Below are 27,944 nucleotides of genomic sequence, written 5' to 3' on the forward strand. Positions count from 1 at the left end.
CCTCGCCGGCCTCCCGCGCCGGCCCCGCGCCCTCCTCCTCCTCCTCCTGCAGCCGCCGCCCGGCGCCGCCATGCCCGGCCCGGCCGCCGGCAGCCGGGCGCGGGTGTACGCGGAGGTGAACAGCCTGAGGAGCCGCGAGTACTGGGACTACGAGTCGCACGTCCCGAGCTGGGGGTAAAGCGCCGCGCGGGGATCCGCCCTCCCTCCTCCGGCCCCCCGCGCCCTCCTGGGGAAGGGCCTCGGCCCGCGGGGAGGGTTCCCTGACCCCCCGCTCCCGCGCTGGGCGGTCCCCGGGGGGCTGCGGGCGGCGGAGGGGGAGGCTGGGAGAGGAGTACCCCCCTTCCCTCGGCCCCTGCCCTGTTGGTTATACCCACACGCCCCCACCGCCCCTCTCCTCTTGGTGCCCGCAGCAATCAGGACGACTACCAGCTGGTCCGAAAGCTCGGCCGAGGGAAGTACAGCGAGGTCTTTGAGGCCATCAACATCACCAACAACGAGAGGGTCGTCGTGAAGATCCTCAAGGTGAGTGTCCCGTTGATGGTGTGTGAACTCGTGGTGCCTGGGAGCGAGGGGGAGAGGGCTGGGTTGGCAGGGCCAAAGGGCTGTTGGATCTCCTCTTTTGTCGCAAAACTTGTGTTTGCTTGTTAAGGGCACTGGGACGGTGGGTTTGGAAATGGATTTGGTGTCCTGCGTGCTGTAGCAATGTTTTGATGTCTCCACCCCTCCTTGTCCAGCATAGCTCTGGGCTGGGAGCTCCTCTGGAGGGGGAGAGCTACGAGTCCTGACATTTGAACAGCGTTGCGTGTGCTGCCTCTGTTTGGCAAATCGGATCTGGCAATGCCTGTCTAAAACAGCCCAGGGACTGCCATGTCAACAGGAATGCGAAGCCCAGAGGGGGGAATCCTTCTGTTAACCTCCAGACAGCTGGCATGTGGCCTTTCCAGAGCCAGGCTGTGGGATGCTCAGCAGTCAAAAAAGCAAAATTTTATATTCAGTCCTTTTTAGAGGATCTAACATAGGAAAGAACTTCACCACAGTCGGACCATAAACACTATGGAAACTTGAGGAGACTCAAAGAGCCCGTCCAAAATGTGTCAGGAACAATGACCCTCGTGCTGGGGTGTTAGCCTTGGTGGGGTAGGGCCACGGGGACCTTCGTGCAGCAGTGGTAGGTTGTAGTTTGGGATGGCTGAGTGCAGAGCATGCCTCACTGTGTTCGACACTGAAGCAACAGGCTCACAGCAAGCTGTGGTAACTGAGCAGCACCCCATGCTGATGATCTGGGAGTAGGCAGGGGAGAGAAATGAAAGGTTAGAGTTGGAGTACATTTGGTTCTGGCTTGGCTGACACTTGTGGCTGTCACTTGTTGGACCAGCCACACTTGTCACTTGTTCCCCAGGAGCACGTGGGAACCGGTGTCTGACCCTGGGTGTTCTAAGAATTTGGGCACCCGTTCATCCACAGCGTGCAGGGGGGTCTAAGCTCAGCGTGCTCTTGCAGCCACTAAGAAAAGCAGCTCCCTAGGACATGTGTCTTTGCAGGGCTGTAGCCTTAAGGCATTTGCTAGATCCGCTCGGTTAGTGTGTCTGGCAGTCTCTGCTGACATCCCCACTCACTCACTGTGCCTGCTTCCTTGGGATCTGCCCTAGCTTCCCAGAGGACTTGTCATGGTTTGTCCAGCCAGCGCTCCTGGGAAAGGTATGATCTTCCATCTGTCTCTGGGAGGAGGCACACACACCCTGCCTTTGGCTGTGGGCAAGGTGGTGGCCAGGTGAGCTGTTTGGGAGAGACTGTGTGGCTGAGCCTGACGTCAGGGCAGAGTGAGGAGGCTCACGTGTCCTCACCAAGCCAAGTTCCTCTGGCATGCTATTTGGGCCTCCCCCTCCTTTAGATGCTTTATGTGGTTTGAACTTTTGTCTTTTTTAAGTAGGTGCAGGCAGGAGTTTCTGCAATGAGACACTAGGCACAGGTGGCCAGTGCAGAGCTGGCGTTCATGGCAAGATGGCTTGTGGCTGGACTGGGGAAACTGTGCACTCGTGCACGCTGCTCTGGAGCCTTTGATGGCCTCTTCAGGACTGCTGTGGTTTATTGAGATCCCAGGTCTTGTCCAACACAGAAAGGGGGCTGAGAAGAGATTGCAGAGAAAGTGGTCAGAAACCTTGCTCCTTGCTTCTTCCCAGCCCAGAGAGCCTCCCCTGGAGCAATGCTCCTCTCCCTGTGGCAGCCGAACTCTGTCATGTCTAGGGAGCCTGTCAGCTCTGGACAGTGAGTCAGCTGGCAAGAGTCATCTGAGGGTGGCTGGGTGCTCCTTCTCCTTGGGGCCTGAATGTGTTGCCTTAATGCCCTGCAAGCAGGAGACTGGTTTGTCCCAGATTTGAAGCGGATGGTGTTGCCACTGGTTCCCCTGGCTCTCCCCACTTACATTAACATGCAGACAGCATTCCTGGGAGCGAGCAAGGAAAAGCAGAAGGTCCAGATAAATAAAGATGAACTTTCTTCTTGGTGGAAAGTGGGTCAGTGAAAAGTGAGTTTCAGAATACCACGTTGTGTATGTTATGAAAACCTGTGAAGTGTGGCAATAACATCACTCTGATCTGTGGAAAGTGCCTCTGGTTTCCTGTAACTAGACTCAAACTTAATTGCAAATGTAATTGCATGTATCTACAGTGGAGCCTTAGCAAAGAGGTTGAGTGTCTCTGTTCCTCCAAATTCAGGAGGGATTCGGATCCTGTGAGGTGGGAAATGCAACCAAAAATGTTCAGGATTTTGTATGGCTGCAGGGATGGGACAAAGGGGAATACTGCTGCTGGGCAATGGATGTGGCTGTTTAGCACAGTTGCTTCTTTCTCTTTAAGTTTTTTTGAGAGGACAGTTTATGTTATGTGTTAGAGTGAATTTTAGCAAGAGTCTCTGTTTTAATATCTCTGCCTCATGGGAAGTGACTGATGTCTCTTCCCAGCCTTGCTCTTTGAAGCATCTTGTCCTTACTGAGCTCAAGCTAGCACGGAGCAAGTACTTCTGCCTCTGCCTTTTCTTCCCCTACTTTGGTGTTGTGCTACCTGAACATCTTGTACCCTCCTCCACAGAGGTCAGGAAATTTTATCACCCTTTGTCTGATGCAGAACTGAGCCACAGAGATTTCCTGTGTGACTTTGGGCAAGTCCCTCAGCCTAAACAAAGCTGAGACTAGAGCACAGGTCCTGGTTTAGTGCTGCATGAAGGGGTAGATAATGGATCTTCCTTTTCCAACAGCCACTCACGTTGTTTGCGAGTGCCCCATGAAGACTTTAGCATTGGACAAGGTCAGGGAGCTGATGACTCTGATTGGTACCACAGTGCCCCAGGCCTTTTGGGCTTGCATAAAGCAAGGTGCCCCATTTCCCTGGCCAGTACCCAGCATGTCCTTTCAGTTTTGCTACCCCAAGTGCAGGACCAGGCCCAATCCTACAGGAAAATGGTATGTTGCTAGTTGTGGTCATAATGTGTGTCAGCAAAGGAGGAGAATTAAGAACGTGCAGATAACAATGACATTACCATTTCCTGGGTCAAGTGCTTTTCTTTACAGATATGATACTCTTAATGTTACTTTTCCTGGGAAAACTCTGCAGCTCTTTTTTAAAAGGCAAAACAAGCAGGTTGCTTCTCACTCCGCTGCAGCAGGACATCAGCATGCACTGTATAGGATGGTGTAGGCAAAGCAGTGGGGCAGGAGCCTGGTTTACCACACAGACACCTCCTGTCAAAAAGCTTTTATCTTGAGAAGTGAGGTGGAGGGCAACTCCCTACCTTTTCAACCTGTTCAGAGAGCAAAGATTCAGGGAAAAAAAAGAATCCTGGGGCTGAAGTGGGGGTACTCTGCACTGTACTGACCTTCCTACCCCTCATGGGTAGGAGGGCCTGGAGTTAGCCAGCAGCTCTGCTCCCACAGTGCCTGACTGGTGTTGGAGGCTCCTGTGGGCTTTTTGATCTGACTGGCATCAGGACAGCTGTGGACATGCTTCCTGCCTGCTTCGGGGCGGGACATGCCAGGAAGGGGGACTGTGTGAACATGTCCTGTACGTGCTGTCGTGTCTTGCTTAAATTTGATGCTAAGGTTTGACTCCCAGGATGAGGTCTGACATTCCTCAGCACGTACGAAGGAAGTTTAAGACATACTTGTTTCCAGTGAGTCATGTATGGTCTACATCCAATGCAGGTATCCAAAGCACAGCTCTGCTCTTCCATATCTAACAACACAGATTCAGATTTTTGGTGGACTGCTGAGGTCAGTCTGTGCTGTCCCTTTGACGAGCTTTTCATTTTGGTTTTCTGCTAATGCAGCTCCAGAGTGTCTCCCAGTGTGGCTTGAAAGTCAATCCTCTGGTCTGGGGTAACAGTGTTCCCGAGGAAACTGTTGCTACTCTAAAAGCCAAAGGTTAACTTTCCAAATTTCTTGTAACTGTTGTGGGTGATATTTTGTAGTGAGAACAGCACTGTTAGAGTTACCTGCAGTTAGGGCTGTTGGTGAGTGTTGGCTGTACCACCATGTCCTTCACAGCCCAGTCTCCTGTTCCATCCTGGTGTCTGCTCAGGGTGGAGATTACAGCATCCATGTTGACAGGACTGTACAGGAGTCAGGAGTCCTCCTGCTTTCCTGATGCACCCGTGTGTCCATGTACACTCTACTTGCCTGCAAAGGATTAAACCCATCAGAAAGAGGCTGTTTTGTCTCCTTGTGTGGTTGCTCTTTGCCTAGGCACAACACAAGGGTGGAGGTAGGGGAAGAATGGTGCTAGAAGGAGAGGGACCAGTGAAATGGAGGTTCTGCCACAGTGATGAAATAGCCCCTTTCTCCTTTGGTGGCTTTTGTCCCTCTGTGCTGAGTCCATGCACTGGAACTTTCAACCATGTACGTGGTTTCACAAGTGCATTCTTGTTTGTTTGGCTTTGTTTTTCCCCTGTTGCCCCATTTGGGCTCTGTGAACCCTCCAGAGCTGCTGCTCATACCAGGCACTGCTGGAAAGTCCTTCCAGTGTTGAACTCAGATTATCACTCTAGTAGCTAGAGAACCACTTGGGGGACATAGCCCTGTGGCTCTGGTGAGCTTTCTTCTGTCTCTAAAAGCTCAGAGCCCACATACATCAGTATGGTCTAGATGGGGGCTGAAATGACTCCTGTGCTGGTGTGCAGAAGGGATTGCACAGGGAAATAGGATTGGATGATGTTGGTCCCTCAGGCTGGAGCTTTTGACTGGCTCGGTGACCTTCCACCAAAGCCGTTCAATGCCTCCTCCTGGTAGCTCTGTGTCTCTCGCTCCTCCTGTGTTTGCATGCACTGTATCAGCTCCCCCTGGCCCACTTCCTCCTCTGGCAGTCTTGAAATGAGCCCTTTTGCAAGAGAGCTGGGTACACAGCTCTTCTCTTTTGAACACCAGTTGCCCACACTGAGCTTGGCACAGTTGGCTGCTGGAGTCCAGCCTTGTTTGAGCTGAGACCAACGGGGACAGTACCGGGTGTCTCGCAGAGGCCTGGAGGTGCAGCTGGTGGTGGTGTAGCACCAAGGAGCTGATGAGCTGCAAAGCTGCAGCTCCTGTGTGGAGAAGGGTGAGATACAGCACTGTGTCTGTTCACAGGGGCCTGGGGCAGAGGCTGAAGGAATGTTTCCCATCCCACATAATGGTGGTGGTGGGGATCAGGGCTTGGTCCTCATGCACCTCCCTTTCAGTTGGCTGCAGAAGTCTTGATGTATCGTGGGCAGCCCTGAAGCCCCAGGAGGGCAGTTTGGGGGCGTGCCGTGTTGGAAGGAAAGGCATTCTGAAGGAAAGAATGAAACTGCCCTCGGAACATGTGCTGGGATATTCTACCCAGCTTAAGTATATTTTATGTAACTAAAAAAGCAAAAGTACTTTAGGAGTTTGGGGGTACGTTTTTCCCCCTCTTTTCTAAAATTCAGGAGCAGCTCGTGAAAGTTTGAATTCCCACACTGAAAGTGGCAAGATGCAAACGACCAACAGAATATTAACACGGGTGGGCTCCTTGATTTTGTAGCTCTGTTGAATACTATTATTTGGTTTCCCAGCTGATGTCTGGCAAAATAAGCAGAGCTGCTCTGAAGCCAATTTTCCTATTGAGCAATTGGCGTCGGGCTTTATAGGCCGATTATTGTGATTCTTTTGATAATGCAAGAGACAAATGAGCTTCTAGTGCCAGCTTTTAAATGTTTAAAGCCTGTCATAGGGATGCTGCTTAAGCCTTTTGCTAGTCCTGGACATTGTGTGTTCAGGTTTCCCTGCTTGTTCACTGGAAGCTTCATGGTATTTCCAGGCTATTCAGGTTTGGTGAGCAAAGAATGGATCTTTATGGGGTGATGGAATACATCACTTCAGTTTCTCATGGATTTGTATCTTTTGACTGCTAAACCTTCTTCCCTGCTGCGCTAACCCCAGTTCCATTTCAGAGCACCTGCTGGGCAAAACCCAGCACCTTCTGGGACTTCCTCAGAGCAGCACGTGTGCTTCTCAGCAGGCAGTGTGTGTGCCCTGCTGGCCTGCCTGCTTTGGGCTAATGGAAAATGATTTTTATGCTTTGGACTTAGCTGGTATTTCACATGCCTTCCTGGTCACTGCTTTCCTTTCATAGTGTGAAAATGCGCAGAGAACTTTGGATAACAAATCTAATTTCTCTCTTTGCTTGAATTCAAGCAATGGGCCCCCAGGTTGTTGGGGAAGGCTGGAACTGAAGCACCTGACAGAAGAGTGTGTACTCCCTTTGCTTTAGAAACCAGGCAAAAAAGATGATTAACCAGGCAGCCATTTATTTTTTCAAGACAGGAAGTGATGGCTGCAGCCTTGTATTTAAAGGTTTATTTTAGCAAACAATGTTAATTCTCCCAGCTGGTGTTTGCTGCAGCTGGACTCCTTCCCTGCTTACAAGCTTACGTGATCTCATGGAAAATGACCCAGGATCTCTTCTCTTGGTCACAGAGGTGTTTTCTTCTGCATCTTCCTCACTGCAAAGCTTACCCCGTGCCATTTCTCACCTCTGCAGAGCGATGGCATTGCATTGCTGTCACTGCCTCTTCTGCCTGACTTTCAAGTGGATTGAAGCAACCTTATGGGATCCATTTGGCTGATAGGGTGGGAAACCTGCAGCAAAGGGTAGGTGGCTGGGGACAGTCAAGTGAGAGCTGCTGGGTCCAGCAGAGCCCATCCTCCTGTGGCTGGAGGTCACCTTGTTCCTCTTCTCTGGGCACTCAATGTAGTGGACAGCCATGAACTGCATGTTTTGTCTCCACCATTTACAGCCACCTCACTTCCAGTTTGCCTGAGGAAGGAGCAATTTCCTGGGAATCTGGAAAACTGGCTTGAGCTAGGCAGTGATGTTGTTCTAAGGGTACTGCTGCAGTAGAAGTAATTAAACCCCTCCCAGTGTAGACACGGTTAAACTGAGACATGTCTTTTAGCCTGGTTTCCTATGGAAACGAGCCTTATGCAATCCTGCTGTCTGTCAGCCTTTCTCCCCCTCCTCCCCCCAGTAGTTTTTGCACTGGTTGGCCAATTCCAACCAAATGCGACAGAAGTCTCCAAGCTGTCAAGTTTCTACAGATTTCGTGGAAATAGGTGTTTGCATAGAGCAGAGAGACTGTGTTGGAGCCCATTTCAGAGGGAAAGGGTTTGACTCATACTGGTCACTGGAGAATCCCAACATGGAGGAAAGCTTTGAAGTGCCTCTGGTGTGGGAACAGATGGAGTTGGAGTCTGCACCTGTATAAAACATTGCCTTGCAAACTCGGATCAAACTTAAGGGCAGTTCATTTTGTCGAGGTGGCTGCTCCCTTCCTCTGCTGGAAATCCCCCTCCCGGGTCAGGGGGATTGGCCTGTGTAGGAAACAACCTGAAATGCTGCTGTTCATAGCCTGGTTTAATAAAACAGCCTTAAATGAGTACGGTTAAAAATACTCTGGCTGCAAGGGTTGGTGTTTTAGAAGCTATCCCTGCTGGGAGAGGCAGATGGTTGGAGGCCATAATAGCTTCAGTTCACATTTAATCCATGTGTGTTTGGAGTCAACATCCTTGGAGAGACAGATCGGGTGACTGTGAGAGACAGTTGTAGCAACCCAGACTTAATCCCAGTGCATGGCTGATATGCTGCTGTTTGCCTGTGCTTTCAACAGTACCGGAGTCTGGGACAGGAGCAAAGTCAACAGAGTTTGTCTGGTTTGAATGGTTCCCTCCAGTGCAGCACTGGCCGTGTGCTGGAGTGGTTTGCACCGAGGTGCTTGACGTGCCAGACACAAGACCTTGGGCTTGGAAGCAGTTACTTGGACTTGCAGTTGGTTACTGGGCAGGAACTGGGCCCCAGTGACGTGCCCTTGGCTGGCCAGCGGCGTTGGCGGTTGTGGCTGGAGCAGTGGCGTGGGACGTGTGGGTAGGACACAGTGAAAGCTCTGTGGAGTGAGGAGGAGGAGGCCAGAGGTTTTTCTACCTGTTTTCTCCTGCAAATCTGAAACGGGGAAGTGCTCTGTTCCCCTTCATCTCTCTCTGAGGACACTCCTAGGCAGTAACTTTTCCTCTAAAATGACATTACTTCAGCCCGTGGCGTTTCTCCTTGCCTCATCCCTGTTTTCCTAGTGGTGGAAAACCCCGTTCTGAGCGCTGGCTGCACATGGGGAGAGCGCTCTGATGATGTACTGATTACAGCCCTGAGGCCTCTCAGGCCCTGTCCTGGCTCACAGCTGATGTGGAGGTGGTGTGGCCATGTGTGGACAACCTGGCCTGAGCTCTGCACTGCTGCAGCTTAGCAAGAAAAAGTGCAAACAGCGAGTGGCTTTTACTCTCCCTCTTGCTGAGACAGTGTTTGCTGGAGTATCTTCCATCAGTGATGTCAGAGATGATGCTGTTGGCAATTATCTGCAGGCATTTCATTAAAAAAAGACCAACTTTCTTCTCTCCTTTTTTCCAAAAGTCACTGATTCTGTCTGCTCTTGTCTTTTAATAAGTGTGTGGTGGGTAGGGCCAGATTTCTGATAGAGATAATACAGAGCATCATTTTTCCATCCTGAAAAATGTGGAAACATGTGGAAACAACCGGAAAGCAACAACTTCTGTCCCTGTGGGAACAGTGGTTACTACAGAAGGAGAAAGGGAAATCTCAGAGGGATATCCTTCCCTATGTAACTGATGCAAAAGGCCCTTGAAATGACTTAAATACAAAGAAAAGGGTATTTCAAAGTGGGCTTTGGGTCCTCTTGGCTGTGTTCAGGCACCGTTTCAGCTCCTGATCAGGTGCAAGTGTTGCAGCAGAGAGGCTGTGATGCATGTCTATGGTGATTTTGTGATTCAGTGAGTGCCTTTGGGATGGCAGTACCTCAGCTTCCTCTTTGAAGTTCCTTGGAAAACAGCTTGTGTGTGCATTTGCCTCAGTGGACAAGCAGAGTAACCAAATTACGTCCTCTAATTCCACGTTGGCCTTCTGGTAAGATCGGTGCACGTGGGTGACACAAGGGTGGTGTCCATCCCCACGCCGACATGAATGAAATCAGCCCCTGATGAAGCATCTTCCTCTGGGGTTCAAAAATACAGCCCTCACTTCTGCTGGTTTACATCCCCCTGCTCTGGCTGGTTCTCCTTGTCTTTCCAAGCTCCCACCAGCTCCAGCTGTGTCTGGGTGCTGCCCCGGGGCTGTTGGTTGCCCTCTCCCCTGCCCCACGTCACTGCAGCTCTGGCTGGCAGCTGCCGTGGCCTTGCTGCCATTTTCCACAGTGGCTTTATGAGGTGCTGATGCTCCCTGTGCCGGCATCGCTGTTATTTTTGGCACTTTGCTTCGGGCTGAGATTCTCATCTTTTGGCTTGAAAGTCTAGCTGCTGCCTTTTAACTTGCAAGTGGAGAAGGACAGGATTCAAATCTGAAGGTTCCAGCCACCTGAAGAGCCTTGAAAGACAGCATATTTTATCACTTACATAAATGCCATATTTTCCCACTATATAAAACCTTCTGTTCCTTCTCCTGTCTGCTCGTACATTCCTGTGAGGGGTCTGAAACAGGGATTGCCTTGGATTTGCCTGTATGGGGAGTATGAGTTGCCCCATCGGCACCCTGAAGTGGGAGGCTACAGCAGAGGCGAGGTGGTGAGTTTGAACTGTTGAGCTCCTGTCCTTCACACAGACATCTGCTAATGTGTATCACTTTTTAAGGTGCCTCATACCTTTGCCATTCTGCATTACACCCCTCCTCACACACCAGACTCCGTGCTGGATGGTGAATGTTTTAGAAAGCTAAATGTCAAGAGAGGAGTGTTATCATCAGCAAACCTCAGAGACAGGGCTTTACCAGTCCCTCCAGGATGTCTCTGCAGCTCTCTCCAGTGCTGCTGTGGGGCAGGAGGGGATGTTCCAGCTCTGCAAGGAAGGACTGCTAGACTTGGTGACTCGCAGCCAGTGCTGCCCACACTGATCACTAGCCAAGAGTCATTAAGAAAGTCTCACCTCTTATCTCCTCTAAGCTGCCTTTTTTTTCCAGCAGGCACAGAGCTAGAGTTGTCCTGGGAGTGGATGAGTTACAGAAACAATTATTTGCATTAAAGTGAACCGCTGGATCAGCAGAGTGTAAAATCCAACCCAAGCTCCGAGTCCCTGCCTTGGGAGCAGCTGTTCTTTGTCACTCTCCGCAGGGTGATGTCCAGAGAAAAGCTTACTTTGCAAAGAGAGCTCCTGAGACTGCACAGATTAGAGGAGGAGTCAAAACTGTTTAAAATGTCTGTAGGCTTTAAAACCAATCATGGTGTATGGATGCAGTGGCATGCAGTGCAGCTGGGGCTGTGCACTCAGGGTGATAGTGAACTACACGTGCACACAGTGTTTGAGCTTACTAGAAATCTTGGTGTTGGAGACTCTCAGGTCATTGTTTCGTGGGATTAAAGTACTCATTGGGAAAACAGGTTGGGATTAAGGAGTAAAAAACTGGTTTGTGCTGGTAAGCAAAAGCAGAGATAGGTCCACCATGCTCATCCTGTGGCTCTGAATGCACAACATAGAATCAGTGTGCTGAGGTTACCACATAGCAGTGCAAGGTGCTTTTAACCACTGGAGTCACAGTTATGTTGGTCTGGAGTAGTTTGATTTCCCTTGGTGAGGGGAAAGGTTTTATGGATGAGAGGGAAATTCTAGTTCATGCAAGGTGTCTGTCTCCTTTTTGGAGCTAAAAATTTTCTTTTGTGAGGGTGGGAGCAGAGAGAGGAGGGGAGGTGATGTGTTCCAGTCCAAATCAGTGACAGAAATCAGTGTTTATTTCTGAAAGGACTCTCACTTCTAATTTCTTTTGTCTATTTAAGCCAGTGAAGAAAAAGAAGATAAAACGCGAGGTTAAGATTCTGGAGAATCTACGTGGTGGCACCAACATCATTAATCTGATTGACACTGTCAAGGATCCAGTGGTAGGTGCCCGTGTGTCATGTGTGTGGCGGGATTGCCTTTCCTCTGGCTGCAGGCACGGGGCAGGTTTGGATGGGCTCCTGTTCTTTTCCATGTTCCCCAGACTCTTGAAGACCCCTTCTGTGTCTTCTGTGAGTCCTCATGGCTGATGGGGGGAAATCTTTTGAAGCCCTATAAGAAAGTAGAGCCTGTAGCCTTCTAGCTTTTGTCTGGCATCTGGAGCCTAAGTACCAGCCAGGACAACTGGAAATGAAGCACTTTGATCCTTCTGGTTGCTGCCCTACCCAGTGACCAGCAATCATGTCGTTGGTCTGCACTGCCACAATTGACCCATTCCCGGGAAGTTTTCTCCCACGAGCAGCTGGCTGAGGTCTGTGACTCCCATCCTGCTGGCAGCCATGAGAGGAAGTGATGCTGCTGTAGCATTGGCAGTCCTGGCTGACCTTCCTCCTGCAAGGAAGGCTGTGAGGGTTTAGCTCCTGGTGACACATTCTGCCTTGCCCAGTGCTGTCCCTGCCCCTTGGCGCGGGGAGAAGCAGCACTGGCCACAATTGTGAGGTGGTGCTTGGCGTGTGGGGCATAAGCAGAGCTGCCTCCACCTTTTACAGGAGCAGGGCTTGCTTCTCTCCCTGTCTTGCTGCTGCCCTGCTCTCCCTAGTGAGGGTTGGGCAGGAAGCAAAGGCTTTTTAAGGTCTCTTGGAGCAAAGAAAGGTCAAGTGGGTGTTTTAAACCATGACTCTCTTTCCCTTGCAGTCAAAGACCCCTGCTCTGGTGTTTGAGTACATCAATAACACAGATTTTAAGGTGAGTTTGCTTGAGTGTGGAGGAGGGAGGCTTCCCATTTCTGTTAAGAGTGCTGTGATAATCCTAAGAACTGTGGGGAGAGTTTGGAGTTTGGAGTTTTCACCTATGTCAGCTTCACTTTGTTTTCTCCATGTAAATCAGAAACCTGTTACTGGGCTCTACATTAAAAGGAATAAAAAGTTTGTGTGCTGCATCTTCTCCCAGCTCTGAGGAGTAAGTTCAACAGGTTAGATATTCTTACTCCCCTCTCAATTTAGTAATCACTGCTGTGCTATATATTCAGCCCAAGTTAATCCCTGTGCTGTGGTGCTCTGATTACAGCAGTGCAGTTGATGGAGCAGGTGACACCAGTTTTTTTCTGGAATCCTTCAGACCCGGGGACTTTGGGGTGGCAGAGACTGGAAAATACATTCCCACTGGCAGTGGGCCTCAGAGCAGGGTACTGAGCATTGTTGAACACATCTTAAGAGCTCTTTTGCTTACCTGAGGCTGCAGGATATTCCCTGGCTGTTCTGATTTCTGGGGAGCTCCAAGGGGTATAACCCATTCCCGAAAGGAGGGTCCTCTGAGTGCAGCTACAACCACTTCTGCTACTCAGATGTTTCTGGCTGGGAGCAACAGACTGAGAGACAAAAGGGATCTGTAATTAGCAGCCACACCTATTTTAATGGCATCTTTGCTTCCCCTATGTGAGTCTTTACCCTAAGTCAGTGGTGGAGAATTAATGGAGCCATTAGAAAGCCAGCAGTCATCCCTCCTGCACTGTTCAGGGATCTCTTTCATTCCATGTTATGGGATGTTGGGTTTTCTTCCTGTCTGTGCTGGAGCATGATGTAGGTACAGGCCTTAAAGGAAGCAGATGCACCAAAGACCCAGAGAAGAACTCTGGGCTGGTGTTGGTGGAAAGGAGGAGCTGCCTCCCAGACCATCTGTGTGCAGGGCAAGACACGTTGTTTCCGTCCCTCTGGGGTGGGTCTGGCGAGCTGGATGCTGCTGGATGGGATGTGTGTGCACAGCCAGAGTTGCAGCCATGCTGCAGTGGGGTCTTAGTGCTGTTTAATCTCATGCAGAGACTTACTGCAGGAGCCACAATAATAGTAACTTGCAGCAGCGTCTGCCCTGACAGCTCTGGGCGGGGAGATGAGTGTTGCCTCCATCAAGTAAACAGCCATGAGAGGAGTGCTGTGTGATGACCTTTCAGGGCTAATTAAAGGAGGTTTGGTTTGCCTGGCCTTCCTTGACATCAGCTGGGCTGTTCCAGTGCTGCATGTGTGTTGGGAATGTACCCCTATGCTTCTCCTGATGACCCACAGTCTCTTTGTAAGGCTGATCCTGGAAGTTTTTAATTTTCTATTTAGAGGGTTTTTTATCAATTAATTAATTAATTTTTATTTTTAATATATGGCTTGAGATAAAATGGGTTGCTTGCACCTAGCTAAGGATTGCTTTATGTTTCTCCTGTCAAAATGTGATTATACCACTCTGTTGTGTCCTTAGAGGAAAAAATTTATCATCCAAGATATCACCCAGTAACTGAAATATGTTCATGAAGTTGAGGCTGGTGGCCAACAGGGACTCTTAACTGAAAAATGAAGGGCTCAGAGTCCATGATCCATCAGCCATCCCAGCCACATGGAGAGTTGGAGCAGGCACTGCTGCAGCCAGTAAGGAGCAGTGGGCTGGCCACAGCAGAAGTAACAATGCTCAGCTCTGGCTGTTGCATTAGAAACAACTATATGAGTTTGCAGCAGACCTCTTCTAGGCTCCTGGGAGAAAGCCTGGCTCCTCAGGGAACTCCAAATTCACAGCTGGGCAAGTCTAAGACAGAAAGCTTCTGATGCTGATTGGTACAAGGCAGGAATAACTCGTCTTGGGAATGCAAGTGTGTCCCCAGGGCATGGGGTATGGCTGCTCCTGTTCAGAGCTTATTTGTAACCTGAATTTCCCCAGCTGTGTCTGGGGTGTGTGGGTTGGTTGAGCTACACTCCCATGAGCTCTCTGCCTGTTTGGGGAGGTTCTTGGGGCTGCAGCTCACTGGCAGATTATAGAGCTGCTGCTACTTAAGGGTGGCTGTGGGTGCCTTCTTGTGATGTCAGCAGATGCTCCCAAGGTGTCTCTTCCCTTGCTCTGAAATGCCAAGCAGAAAATGCACAAAGTGGGTGAGACCACCTGTGTTGGAGGTCTCTGCTTGTCCTGTACCTCTACACATGAAGCAGCTGGAAAGCACCCAGTCATTGTCCTCTCTGCTCCACAGTCCTGATCCCCCAGGGCAGCCAAATTCTGCTGGAGTTAAATGCCACGTGAGCTAATCCAGGTGACAAGGACCTCTTCTCTTTGTTTTGATCTGCCCATCTCTGCCTCCATGTCTGGGTTCAGCATCTCGCTGGCAAATCACCTTCAGGATGTGTGAGGGGGTTCCCAGGGCAGCTCGTGTGCAGCAGGGGGTTGGTGACCACTTCACAGGATTGCTTTTTTCTCTGTCCTTTTGGCAGTAGTTGCTCACAAGCTTGGATGTCTGCTCAGTTGTTTCCTTTCTGGCTGTTTCTTTCCCTCAGCATTATTATTTTTTGCTTAATGTTAATGCTTTTGCCCATTGTGAACCCTTTGCCCATTCAAATGGCAGAATGCTGCTCAGGTCAGTGCACCCATGAAAATGGCTACTGGGTTTCCTTAGCTGTCTGTGCACAGGGAGAAACTGCAGTTCTGTGGGGCCTAAGCCATGGCTGTGAACAATTCCAGATCAGAAGCACAGGCTTGTATTCCACATGGTTTGGCTATTTTTAAATGATGGTATAAAGAGGAGACTTAGGTGATACCTCCCCAGAGCTGATTACATTTTCTTAAATTACCTGTCTGGGTCCCCGCTGGAAGGGATGGCACTGTACTTGCAGGAGGATGAGTTGGAACCAGACTAAATGCATGTTCTGCAGCTTGTGTTACAGGGCTAGTGTTTCCCTTCAGACCTGCTGCATTACCTGTCATCTGTGAGCACTCAAGCTCCCCACAGTCATCTGCCTTCAATGAAAACTGCACTGCAGAGCCACACGGTCAATTGGGGGATCATCAGTGAAATTAAATGTCTTTTGCTAATTGGTTTCAAACTAGAGATGAGACGCCTGTAATTCAGCCACTGTCAGCTCTCACATATTTTGTGAACGTGCCTGGTACTGTGCTTTTCATTGCCCCAAAAAGGCAAATCCCTCAGGAAAAAAGGGGGCAGAGCCAGCTCTCGAGGAGCAGTTGTGCTTTGGGTTTGCTATTTCATTCTTAAACCACAGTAGGAGGTTTGCAGCTCAAGAAGAGGAGATGGGCAAGAAAGGTGAGCGAAGGAAGGTTGCTCTAGGATGCTCAGCCTGTTGGAGTTGTGGGTTCAGTGGGCTTTTGAGTCAAGTCTTCCACTTCACCTGCACTTTGGTGAATTTTCAGGCCAAATTGCTGTAAGGGAAAATGTGTGTGTTTTATCCTTGTGCATCCAAGGTTTGTTTGAAAAATGATTGTTGCCCTGCATAAGCGATGCAGAATTATAAAAGATTCCCCTCCCTTGCGTGGCTGCCAAGGCCGGAATGCTTTGGGAACTGTTTCCTTTTCTTTTCCTGCTGCCTGCCCTGCACCCCAAAGCGGTGTCTCTCCTCCCAGCCACCCTGTTGCTTTGCAGATGCTGCTTCCTGCACGTAGCCAGCTGTGCTGCTCACTCAAGGGAGAGGAATAAGCATTTAGCTCCTGTCAGCCCCATGGCAGGGGAAGCGTGTCTCTGTCTCCTCAGGCACTAACAGGATTAGTTTATGATTGGTTATGTGATGTGTGCCAAAATATCACCAAAAGCTGGAGAGGGGTAGGGGCTGCCTGTGGGTGGCTTTGGCCTTTCCTTGTGCTCTGTATGGAGAAAGGAGACCAGCCCAGGTCTCTGAGGCCTCCTGGGATCCAGAATGCTGGCAGCTGGCTGAGCAGATTTGGGCTGGGTCTGAGTGATCCCCACAGTGATGTTTCTGGTAGTTCTGCTCCAAAGGGACAGAGCAGAGCATGGGGCACGTCTGCAAAGGAAGTGTCTGCTCTCCTCTGCTAGGCTGAGCAAAGGGGGTTTGGAGCCTCGCTGTCAAAGCCTGCTTGAGGCAGCTGCTGTGCAGGACCCACTTGCAGTGGAAACCATGGCTCTGTCCTTCAAAGCCTTCAGCATTCACAGGCTGCCTTCAGGGGGCTGAGCACTCCTGCAGGGATGGTCCCTGTGGCAAGCAGAGCCTGGGCACTGGTAGCCACACTGTTGGCCTGGGCACAGCGAGAGGGTCGGGGAGTGGGTTTCACAGGTAGCTCTTCCAGGGAAAGCTGTTGGAAGCTGTTTGCCCAACAAACAGTGTGTGGGCATATCATGGTCCAACACTGAAGGCCACGAGTTAGAGAAGTGACAACATTGTGGGTCTGCAAAGAAAGACTTTAGTGACCTCCCTTCCCTCCTTACAGGCAACAAGAGGCAGAGGAGCCAGGGAATTGGGGAAATGAGGTCTAGCCTTGTTCTGCCACTGCCTCTCCTGCCCTCCTCCTTCCCTAGGTGCATGATGTTGCCAGATGAAGTTGAACAGGGTAGTGAATGCCAGAAAGACATGTTTTACACACATTTCTCATAGTGTTTATTACTTAGCAAGCCATTTAAACAGACTTCTGGAAGGACTCCGCTGTCCTCTGCTGGCCCTGCATCCTGCATCAGAGTCAGGAAATCTATCCCTGCTGTAGCTCTATAGCTTGTGGCTATGTCTTTTTTGCTCCCTGCTCACTTGTCTGCTTCAGTGGGTTGCTCCAAAGCGTTAGGATCATCCCAGCTCACGAGAATTCAATGCAGTTGTGTCCTGGAGGCTGTTAAAGCTCTGTGTGTGTAAGTGACACTTGTATGTTGTCAAATGATTTCCAAGAGGAGTACTGGGGGGTGGGGGGTGTCTGTTTGGAGATGGCCCTGAGTAAGGCAGGAACCTGAGGATCTCAACATGGGCCTGGAGGGGATCCAGGGTAGAGCTGCTCTCTTGGGATGTGAATTTCAATCCCTTGCTCTGGGATTTTTCCTGAAGCTGCCAAGTGGTGCCCGTGATGGGCAGCTGGCTCCAGTGCTGATGCAATCGGTGATTTGTCTGAGCTGTGAGATGATCCTTGTTTGTAAGAAAGGGCAGAGAGGTCTGGTCCCACTGCTGCCCTGCGAGTGTCCTTCCTTGCCCTGCCCTGGCATCTTGCCTTGCTTTCCCTGGATGAGAGCACAGCCCAACAGGGTTGGGCTGACACCGCTGCCAGTGACAGATATAGAGCAGAAGGCAGATTTGGGGCCAGCTGTGAGCTGGCATGGGAGCAGCAGGATGATGAGTTCTCCAGTGCTGGTGCTGGTAGCACAGTGCAGGTTAAAGTGCACCCTGGATCTCTGTCACTTCTGCATGAGTAGCCACAGAAGGACACAGAGGAGAGGAGGGTGGTGAACATGTGCTGGTAACAAGCACTTCCCTGTGACTCTGAGCTGTGCTCTCCTTGGCCCCACAAGCATTTCTGTGCTCTTGAGTTGCATTAGTCTTTATCCTGGGATAGAGGGGAGCCTCTGTGGCTCTAAGACTGTCTCTGCCCTTTGTATTTCCCTACCCTGTGCTCCTTTAGGTTAAAGTTTTTGTTTCCCTGCCACACCCTGAGCACCTGGACACCTTGCTCGTGTGTTCCCAACCTGCTCTGAATGCTGTCATCGATGTTGACATGCAAAGTCATCACAGTGACTTGACAACAGAGAGTCACAATCATCTGTGCCAACTCCAGTGTGCTCTGAAGGGCTTTTGCCCTGTTCTCCTTGGACAGACAGCCTGCCCATCTCCTGCTGGAATGAAGCTAAGTCTGAATGATCCCAGTAGCATTTCACAGGAGCTCTTGCATCCTTTTGGGATTCCCTAGTGTGTAGCCCTGGTAGGTCTGAGACCAGGACAGCCCTCAGGAATGGCAGCATTCACAGGAAATCTGGAATGGGGTCAATGACTGGAGAAAAGTGGGGTGCAGGAAACTAAACTAATCCAAATCTGGAGTATTTATTTTTGTCTCTTTTGTTTTTCTTCCTCCCTCCCCAAATCTGTTTCAGCAACTGTACCAGATCCTGACAGACTTTGATATTCGGTTTTATATGTATGAGCTGCTGAAGGTGAGTGGCATTGCATATGGCAGTCTGGATGGGGAGGCCAGGAATGAGAGTGGTGGTAGCAGGGCTCGTGGGGCAGTGCTACTGAGTGGTTACTTCTCCTGTGTTCAGTGCAGAATCCATGTCTCCTAACCTGGGAAGGCTTGGGAAGAGATCTGGTTACCTGGCTTGTTGCTGTGAGGTATTGCAGCCAAACTGGGGACCTTAGGTCACCTCCAAAGAGCCTCTGATTCTCTGGGGTCTGTCCTTTCCCCAGGAAGCATTTGTGACTGGTAGTCACCAGGTAGGGCTGTGCTTGGTCTCCCTGTGTTTCCAGCACCACTGAGCTGCTGTGAGGAAAATCAACTCCCTCCAGCCAGACCCAGGACAAGCACTGAGAGGCATTTGCAGGGCTGGAGAGCTGGGTTTCTAGGGAGACTGGAAGAGAGGGATTACCAGCTGCAGGCTTTGTTCTGCTGCACTGTTCAAATGCAGACCCAGAAGGTGACTTCTGCCCACATGATCTTAGACCCCTGTTTCTCTGGGTGGGGGATCTAGGGCACATCAAGAACAAGCTGGCCAGCTCAGTGCCCTGTGGTCACAGAACCCTGGCAATGTGGTCTTGGGGAACAAAGCTTCTGGTTATGCCAGCTGTTATATGTTGATATAACACTGGTATTTTCCTTTGAGACCTCCCAGGCAAAGCTTTCCCTGCCCTTCTGATGAAAGCTGAGGAGTATCCTAAATACCTCCTCTTAACTGGCCTAGCTTGCACTTCCCTGTGGAAATGCTCACAGAGCCACATGGCAGGTCTGTGAGATGTGCTGCCCCTTCTCAGGGGTCTCCAGCTGCAGGACATGGGAGGTAGCAGGGCATTAGGGAGAGCTTCCAGGTTCAACTCATCCAAGGGAAGTTCTGTGCTGACCTACTGGAGCAGCAGCTTGGCTGTGTCAGGTCTTAGCAGGACCTTGGGATTTCTGGGCTGGCACTTTCCAGTTCCCCAGCCTCTGGAAATGAGTGGAACAGGTGAGGGAAAGCCCTTTGTGCTCCAGGACTTCGTGACTGCAGGAGACTTCCTGAAAGAGATCTAGCAGGCCTGAGGGAGGCTTTCTTCTCTGCACCCCCAAGCTTGTTCATCTGTCTGCAAGGGAGGTACCTTCCTACTGGAGGTTGGAGGGAGCCTAAGGCAACCCAGGATTAGGGTGGGAGGGATGATGAAGTTTAGGTGATCCAGCCTTGGCAACACAAGACACTAGAACAGTTTCATCCCTGGAAGCACTTTGTGTAACCTGTTACAGATCTCCTCTACTGGAGATTCCAGGACCACAGTGCTGTGAGTCCTGTGGGCTGTGAGGCCACATGTCATTGCAGGGATATTCTCTTAGGCCTTGCTGTGATGGAAGCTGTTGCCTCCTTGCTTCCTGCTGTGGCAGGGGCCCAAGGACAGCGTTGCTTCCCTGGCACTGATGTCTTGCATATTGAATGACTGCAGGCTGTACCCTCTTTCCATGCTGCTGGAGATCTCATAGCATCTGATAGATGTTGATGGATGGATCTCCCTCCCCTTGGAGATGAGAAAACAACATTCTCACCCCTCTGCTCAAGGGAACAGCTGCGTTGGGGGGGGGGCAAGTGGTGCAAGGTCATGGAGCTGGAGAGCTTATGTGTGCTCCTGCCTTCGAGCTTGAAGCAGCTTTGCTCTCCCTCGTGTGCTATCACTTTTTTAACTGCAGGTTTGGCTTAAATCAGCAGGATAGAGGTGACTTTCTGGCTTAAGTGTGTTTTGGGGCACAGGTGAAAAGCTGCACTGGAAGGCCATAAAACTGTATGCATGTAAGAATCATCCCCTTCTGGGGAAGAGAGCATGACCTAGGAAGCACAGGGCTACCCAGGCTGGAGCATTGGGCTTGTCACCGGGTGGGACACGTCTCTGGATCGTGTTCTTCAATGATTGTGCAGGGAACACAGTTCCAAGACTGTGACTGCAGTCAAGATCCATAAAGGCTTGTTGCCAGGTTGCCACTTCATCCACGTGCAGCATAAGAGCTGAAAATGCCAGTTTCTTGTGCCAGGGTTATGGCACTTCCTGATGAGCTCTTGCTCCTGGCTGAGAACTGTCTGTTATATTGCTGACACTGTGCCTGTGGTTACAGCCATGTCTAATGTGTGTGTGTGTCTGCCAGGCCCTGGATTACTGTCACAGCATGGGAATCATGCACAGGGATGTCAAACCCCACAACGTCATGATAGACCACCAACAGAAAAAGGTACTGTGACACCAGGGCTTATAAGCAAGGTTTTTCCAGGGAAACTTGAAGCTCTGCTGCCTCTGTACCCATAGCCTGGGCAGCTGCACAGACCCCTTTAACCTTTCTTTAGTGGCTCCCCTCCACCTGTGACAGCATCAGGAGATGGCCAGAGTCTCGCTGGGGAGCACCACAGTGGGAGTCTGTGGCTTCCTCACTGCTGGGATGTGCTAGTTAGGTCACAGGAAATGCTTGTACCCAGCTCACAACCGTGGAAATGGGCAGGGACTTCCCCCATCCTGGTACTCATACCCCAGTGGGTGCTGTGTGTACCTGCCCCAGGGACCTGGATCTGTAGCAGGGAACTAGTTGCTGTTCTGCAGGTCCTTTCTGCCAGTCAGCAGAGGCTGAACAGGCAAGGCAAGGTTTATAAGGAAGGGAATCTCTCACTGGACCCACTGTCCTTCAGTAACACGGCAGGTCGTCCATCCCTGGGGCTGCAGAGGAGATGCTCTGCCTTGCAGGATGTGATGAACCCCCCTCCTACCCCGTTTTCTGCTCTCAAACCCCAGGTAAAATCAACACTGCCTTCAGCCCAGCCTCTCTAAACAGTGGGATAAGACTTTTGCCTGTTGCCTAGTATGCAACGACCTGTCTGCTGTGGCTGGTGGTGCTGGTCAGGAGCTTGGACTCAGGAGGCAGAGCAGCTCTCTAAGCTGGGCTTTGCCCCACAAGCTGGTGTTAGTGGAAAGAGCGTGAACAGAGCACTGCTGAGAGCATTCCCTGTCATCAGAGGGCCTCCCTCCACCCCAGGCTCAAGGGATTGAGAGGTTTGGCCAGCATGGCCTCACCTAAGTGGCTCCTGACTCTGTGTCTCTTTATGGTGTGTCCAGCTGCGGCTCATAGACTGGGGTCTGGCCGAATTCTACCACCCAGCTCAGGAATACAATGTCCGTGTGGCCTCCAGGTACTTCAAAGGACCAGAGCTCCTTGTGGACTACCAAGTAAGAGTCTGTCTCCTCCTTGCTACCCAGTGATGTCACTTGTGGCTGCACTTTAGCCACCTTTGGGTTGTCTGGTTTTGCCTGTCAGGGCATGGCCTGGGTTGGAGAGAGGCTGGCTGTGAAGTGCAAAGGCTGAGGCTGCCTGTGCAGCTGGGGAACCGGGCTGTGGTGAGTGTGCCTTTTCTGACAGCTTCTCCTTTTTCCCTCAGATGTATGACTACAGCTTAGACATGTGGAGTTTAGGCTGTATGCTGGCAAGCATGATCTTCCGAAAGGAGCCCTTCTTCCACGGCCAGGACAATTATGACCAAGTAAAGACATTGCTACCTGGCTTATTGTGTGAAAAGTTTGTCCCCAGCTCATCTCTGTGTGTATGGTGGGGAGGTTCTGAGGGTCAGATCACCATGCTGGGAGGATGTTGTTGCATGTTGGTTAAGCCATTTGGGATTTTGCTTCTCTGCTATTGTGTAGGAATTTTTTTTCTGCACACGTTGCAAAAACAAGTTTCAAGGGAGATATTCCTTCCATCTGGGATGTTTCCAGAAGGACTGCTCTTAGATTTGGGCAGCTCTGCCTCTGCAAAAGAGTGGTGGGCTGCCCTTCTGCTCTCTGAATATGCCTTTTGTTCCAGCTGGTTCGCATCGCGAAGGTCCTGGGCACAGATGAGCTCTATGGGTATCTCAAGAAGTACCACATAGAACTGGACCCGCACTTCAATGACATCCTGGGCCAGTAAGTGGAGAAGTGAAATGCTGCCCTTTTTCCTTGTGACACAGAGAGGGAGATAAACTGATGTCTGTGCCCTGGAAGCACTCTCAGCAAAGGCCTGCTCGATCTGCTGGGTCACAGTGCTGTTGCATCATGTCATCACTGAAATGCAGGCTCTTTCCTTTTGCCTCTCTCATGATCCATCCCCTATTTCTTCTCCCTCCTGCTCGTTCACATCCTCAAAGTGGAGGTGTAGACACTGGAGTTGAGCATGGGCTGAGTTGCTCAGAGTCTCCCAGCTGAGATTCCTGAAAAGGACAAGAGGTGGGTGGAATAGTGAGGACAGCTTCTGTGAGGCTGGCTGGCAAGTCAGAGAAATTCTGGTCCCAAGGGTGTCACCCTGCCTGCTGCCACATGCCATTGTCTAGTCCCTGTAGACAGAAAGGATCATGCCTTTCCCAGGCACAGGACATCCATACAATTGTGTAGGTATAGAAGAGGGTTTCCCCCTTTCAGCAGGTGTTTGCTGAGCAGTTGCCTGTGCAAGGAAGAGCTGTAGGCAGCCTTCCTTCTCAGAGGAGGATTGTGGCAGGTGATTCCCCCGGGACCTCTGGGTGCTGCTGAGCTGGTGACAGCTGGTCCCTTTGCAGGCATTCCCGGAAGCGCTGGGAGAACTTCATCCACAGCGAGAACAGACACCTGGTCAGCCCTGAAGTCCTCGACCTCCTGGACAAGCTCCTGCGATATGACCATCAACAGAGGCTGACTGCCAAGGAGGCCATGGAGCACCCCTATTTCTGTGAGTCTGGGGAGTAGCTGGGGCCAGCTGGGATGGAGCTGTGGGTAGTGGAGGTGAATTTTGGCTCCCTGCTCCGCGAAAGCCTTATAGCAGCTCCGTGAGTTTCCAGGGCAGCTTCTCTGGAAGGATTTGCCCGGGTGGAGCTTCCGCTTTTATTAAATACTGTTTCCTCTTCCTGCCTCCTCTGTCTCCTGCAGATCCAGTGGTGAAGGAGCAGTCCCAGCCCAGCTCAGAAAACGCTGTGCTCTCCAGTGGCATGACAACAGCGCGATGAGGACTGGAAAACGACGGGTAATTCAAGATGTTTACAAATAAAAGCAAAACCTTCGGTCACACAGTGAAGGGAAAAGAACCAAGGACCCCCCCCTCCTTCCCCTCCCCTTTATACTCGGCAGAAATCTAACCTTGGGGGGGGTCATAAACCTCAGTTCCTCTCTGGTGGTTGTGGTTAATGTAACTCTAACCCTGTGGTACCAAAGCCCTGGGCAAATGGTCTTGCAAGAGCTAAACATGTAGTGATATCCCCAGGGCTCCACACAACTGATTCTGGTTCACATCTCTATGGATCCTTCTCTTCCTTCTCAGTCCAGCCTTCCCCACCACGCTGGTGGGGACAAATTGGTCGTTGTACCATCAGCCCTTAGCATGCCTCTTTCTAAACTTGCCTTTCTGACTTGTAGTCTCTGAATGAACCAAATTCAGGCTGGGGGTCAGCAGGTGCAACTCTGTTTTGAGGTCTAAGTCCTTACTGCTCACTCTGGGCTTGAATTTGGCCCTTGAATTCCAGTTTCAATTGTGAATGCCGGGGTGGTTGGGGGGAGGGCGGGGGGGGGAGTTTGGCAAAAAACAACCCACAAACCCAGCAGCATCTCAGGATTAGTTTGGAGCATTAAAACGAAGGCACTGGTCCGAGTTGCTGGGGAGAGGAGATCCCCCCCTCCAGTGTGTTTGACAAAGGCTCGCTCTGAGAAGAAACTCAATAGACCTGCTTTGGAAACTTGTGAATGTGAGGGCTGCTCTTGTGGCAGGAGAGGGGAGGGACTATCCAGACTTTCCCACCGAGCTCAGGAAAGTCAGTGTTGCAAGATTTCTTGTGATAGGTGTGCAACCACGTACCTCATGACGTGGCTCCCATGAGAATTTGTGCCAGACGCAGACTTGTGCCAGAGCACAGCTCTGGGGCGGTTCAATCCAGCACCGCAGGATGGAGGAGTGGAGAGGAGGCCAGGGAGGAGAGCACAGGGAGGGGGGAGGATCAACAAACAGCGTCGGGGCGGGGGCTGTGCAGCTACTGATCCAGGACTTGGGATCCCACACAGTGTTTTAACAAAGTCAGCCATTTGTTGAATTCTGGGGTGCCGATCCTGTTGGGGGGTGGGGGGTTCGTCTTGTGGGTTCTTTCATCAGATCCCTCGATGGCTTTATAGCCCCACAATTCACAGTTGCCTCCTCTACTTGTTCTGTGTGTAACTTCATCAAGTGGTTCTGGTGACACTCAAACCTAGACGCTGGAGATAGTGTTTTCCCACCAGCACCTAAACACAGAATTTCCTTCTGCGGCATTGTTGAAATAGTTAATTTTTTTATAAGGTTGCAATGTTTCTATTTGAAACATCTGTTTACATTCCATATTCCAATAAAGTTCTATTGGCATCGACAGCAGGTCAATCCATTTGTATAATTCACTGAAACCAATAAATATCTATACGTCTGAACGTCTGCCGTCTCAAATCTATGTGATAGCCAGAGAGGCCTGAGAGCTGAAGGCCTTGTCTCCTCCAGGAGGGCAGGTTGGCTCTTCCAGCCCCTCTTGTCTGAGTTTTTTGGGATGTCTCACTCAGTCTTTGGTCGCAGTTCTTCGTGCTGTCAGCCCTGCGAGTTTCACTGTGGCAGATTGTCCGCGCTGCCACGGGGCCACAGAGGAGGTGTGAGATTTTGGGAGTCGGCTCTTGAGGTACACTGGACTCAAACAGCTGGTGCCTGAGGGACCATCCTCGGGCTGTCTGTTACCTGGCAGATCAGCCCAGGTCACCGATGCATGGCTGGAAGCTGGGGGGTCTCCACGTGTGTACCCCCTGCTCATCTGCCCTCAGCCTGGGGGGATGGCTTTTTCTAAAGATGTGCTGAGCAGGGAGTAGTTCTTCTTTCCTCCCACCCTGGGAGGTGAGTGGTGCACAAGAGCAGTTATGTGTGTCCAGGCTGAGGAGCAGCCTGTGATGTGCTGCTGTGCCACACGGCCTTGCTGACATTTGCTCTCCTGCTGAGGCTGCTGAAGGCCTTGGCGAGTGTTCCCAACCCTCTCTTCCATCTGCCCAACCTCTGGGCTGCCTGGCCTGAGGGGCAGGGGGGTCTCTTGTGCTCTTAAGCTGTGCTGATACCAGCAGGGCTGGTTTGGGGTTTTAACATCGAGTTTTGGACTGATTTTTAAACCTGTATTGAATTGCTCCATGGAGAAGCGGCAGGAGTGGATGTTTCTCGTGGCCTGTCCGAGTTGCTATGGGAGAAGCTTGTCTGTTTTCCAGCTCTTGTATGTTGGCATTCCCAGCTTCTGGAGGGACAAGGCAGAAGAGGTGTGGAGAAGAATGGGTTGAGTGTGGGAATTTTAATAGGTGGAAAATGTTGGTCGCTGTATATGAGTGCTTGATAGTGTCCAAACCTGATTGTGGAATTTCAAGGTGGTGCTTTGGGAAGTATTGTTTCTGTAAACTTGAGTCAGAAGTTCTTTCCTGGTACCCTCAAGCAGAGGAAGAGAGTTGCTCTTCCAGCAAATTAAATGGCTTTCCCTGGTTGCAGTAAGCAGAGAGGCTGGAACAACCTGCCCCTTATCTCCCCACGTCCCTACCCCAGCTCTAAGGTAGGATGAGCAGTGACAGATTCATCCCGGAGGGAAACAGCAGCTGAGCAAGAGGGTGTGGATCCCAGGGATCTGATCCTAGGGCAGTGTGGATGCTTCACTGCAGCTCGTACCAATTTGTCTCTGCAGCCAGTGGCCCTCCCAGCACTCGGAACAGAAAACCCTTCTCTCCTCTGGACCTTAGCAAAGTGTCCTCCTGCTTGTAGGGGCAGCTGGGAACTGGGGAAGAGTGTCTTGTCCTTAGGAAGTAAGAGGACTGAGAGACATGCATCTTCATTCCTGGCCTTTCAGGTGGTCTGGCCCCAGCTTTCTAGCAGAGGTAGAGTGTGGGTTTGGCTGAATGCCTTGTAAGAGGAAAGGCTCCAAACCAGAGCCCTGGCAGGCACTGAGGGATGCAGTAGGAGATGGATGCTGTAAGTGACTTCACCACCTTGCCTGTGCCTGTTTCAAGTGTGCTGTGTCATGATGGGAGTCTTGAATGGGTCTAGAGAAGGTATTTGCAGCAGCGGAGGGAAACTTAACACAGGAGGTTGGGGAGAAAAAAGTCCAAATTTGTGTTTGGCCGTCCATGAAAGTTCTGCTTTGCTGGACTACATCTCCCCATTACCTTCCTCGGTCCTGCCTTCCCCTCTTGCCCCTTCCAAAGCCAGGCTTAGGTTCCCCTGCTGTCCCCACATCCAGAGGGCCATGGAGAGTACCCTGGAGGGTGGCAGGATGTGGGGCAGCGTGCCCAGCCATCTCCTCGTCGCCTGGTGCTGGAGGAGCTCTGCGTTGAGCTGGCAGTGCCCCGTGACGCTCACTTCCCTCCTCCCGTCTCTCCTCAGGTCCGATGCTGTTGCTCCCAATTTTCCATAAGCAGAATGAGAACCAAATCAAACGTCCCATCGGCGCGTGTAGAGCGACGGCGGGCGGACTGCGCGGCGCGGGCAGGGCTCGGAGCGGCACTCGCCCCGCGGTGACCTCAGCCCTTCCCTCCGGGCCTTAAAGGTTCTCCTGCCTCTGGTTCCTTGTTGAGCTCTTCCTGACCCAGAAAGCATGGAAATGTGAAGGGTGTGCAAAGCAGTTGTTGGTTAGTTGTTCCTTCCTCTGTTCTGGCTGTCGCCCCCCCGGCCCCTGATGGACCACGGTTAGCCAGCTTGTGCCCCTCTCTGCCAGGACACGGGGGCTGCAGGGGGTGTAGTATCATGATGGACAGTTCTATACTATAATTAAAAGAATTCTATATTGTTGAATAAAAGTTTTGAAAGAAGCGTGCAAGGAGGAGTATTCAGTGGGGAGGGAGCTGCAGAGTGCTGGCAGTGTGAGCTGTTCCCTGTGCCCTGCTGGGACAGGCTGGGCGAGGAGAGCAGGAGGAACTTGTACAAAATCACCATGAGCAGAGGCAGAGGAGCCACTTGCCACCTTTGGGGGTGTTCCTCCTTTGGAGGTGTCTCTCCTTAGGCCCCACACTCTTACAGAGGTGCCTGCCTGGGTGGTGGCCTGAGTGGTAATGCTGATACCTGAGTGCTAATGTTGATACCTGCTTTTCCTGTCCTGGGAGGGCTTGAGCATGGCTCTGTCTCTGTACCACTGGAGCTCCCATCTCTTCCTCTTTCTTGGTCTGAGGCTCTCCTCCTTCCCAACACCATCACTGCAAAGCCCTGAGCTTGGAGCTACTGCCCATGGGCCTCTGCACTGCAGGAGTTCCCCTCAGATGTGGTGCTTCACGGGCAGCTCTTGGGAGAGTCTGGCTGCAGTGCTGGTGGTTTGGCTAGGCTGGGCTCTGGTCTTAGATGTTAATGGACTACTTGAAACTCTGGTCTAAAAGCCTCCAGCTGGAATCTGCGTGACTGTACATGGTCATTTCTCTTCTGTTGTCCCATTCCTTCACTGCTCATATGTTTTTCCCTACACAGTTTTTCCTATACTGAAGCTGCCCAGGCTAAGGGTACCTCTGAGGCAAGGCTTTTGCCTGGGAAAGAGAGACCTGTTGCTGGTTCCCAGGGAGGGGAGTTCAGG

At 51.2% G+C, this 27,944-nt stretch overlaps 1 protein-coding gene across 1 annotated transcript; it reads left to right on the forward strand.

Annotated features, from left to right (window-relative positions):
• The first annotated feature begins 70 nt into the window (after positions 1 to 70).
• CSNK2A2 (casein kinase 2 alpha 2) lies at positions 71 to 27,200 on the forward strand. Its single transcript, XM_027685332.1, has 12 exons — positions 71 to 174; positions 411 to 522; positions 11,308 to 11,409; positions 12,161 to 12,211; positions 18,300 to 18,359; positions 20,519 to 20,602; positions 21,475 to 21,585; positions 21,795 to 21,896; positions 22,217 to 22,317; positions 22,944 to 23,092; positions 23,290 to 23,383; positions 26,771 to 27,200. The coding sequence occupies exons 1-11, from the start codon at positions 71 to 73 to the stop codon at positions 23,364 to 23,366; spliced, it is 1,053 nt and encodes a 350-aa protein (XP_027541133.1). The 3' UTR covers positions 23,367 to 23,383; positions 26,771 to 27,200.
• The last annotated feature ends 744 nt before the right edge of the window (positions 27,201 to 27,944 follow it).

The sequence above is a fragment of the Neopelma chrysocephalum genome, unplaced genomic scaffold (assembly GCF_003984885.1).
Source record: "Neopelma chrysocephalum unplaced genomic scaffold, ASM398488v2 Primary Assembly neopelma1_68b, whole genome shotgun sequence".
NCBI lineage: Eukaryota > Metazoa > Chordata > Aves > Passeriformes > Pipridae > Neopelma > Neopelma chrysocephalum.

What these genes read in the sequence shown, in the direction of transcription:
- CSNK2A2 (XM_027685332.1), top strand. Translation starts at nt 71, where the DNA reads ATGCCCGGCCCGGCCGCCGGCAGCCGGGCGCGGGTGTACGCGGAGGTG. An exon ending in GCCAGGACAATTATGACCAA is followed by an intron (nt 21,897 to 22,216) that starts GTAAAGACATTG and finishes CTTTTGTTCCAG; the next exon opens with CTGGTTCGCATCGCGAAGGT. An exon ending in TTCAATGACATCCTGGGCCA is followed by an intron (nt 22,318 to 22,943) that starts GTAAGTGGAGAA and finishes GTCCCTTTGCAG; the next exon opens with GCATTCCCGGAAGCGCTGGG.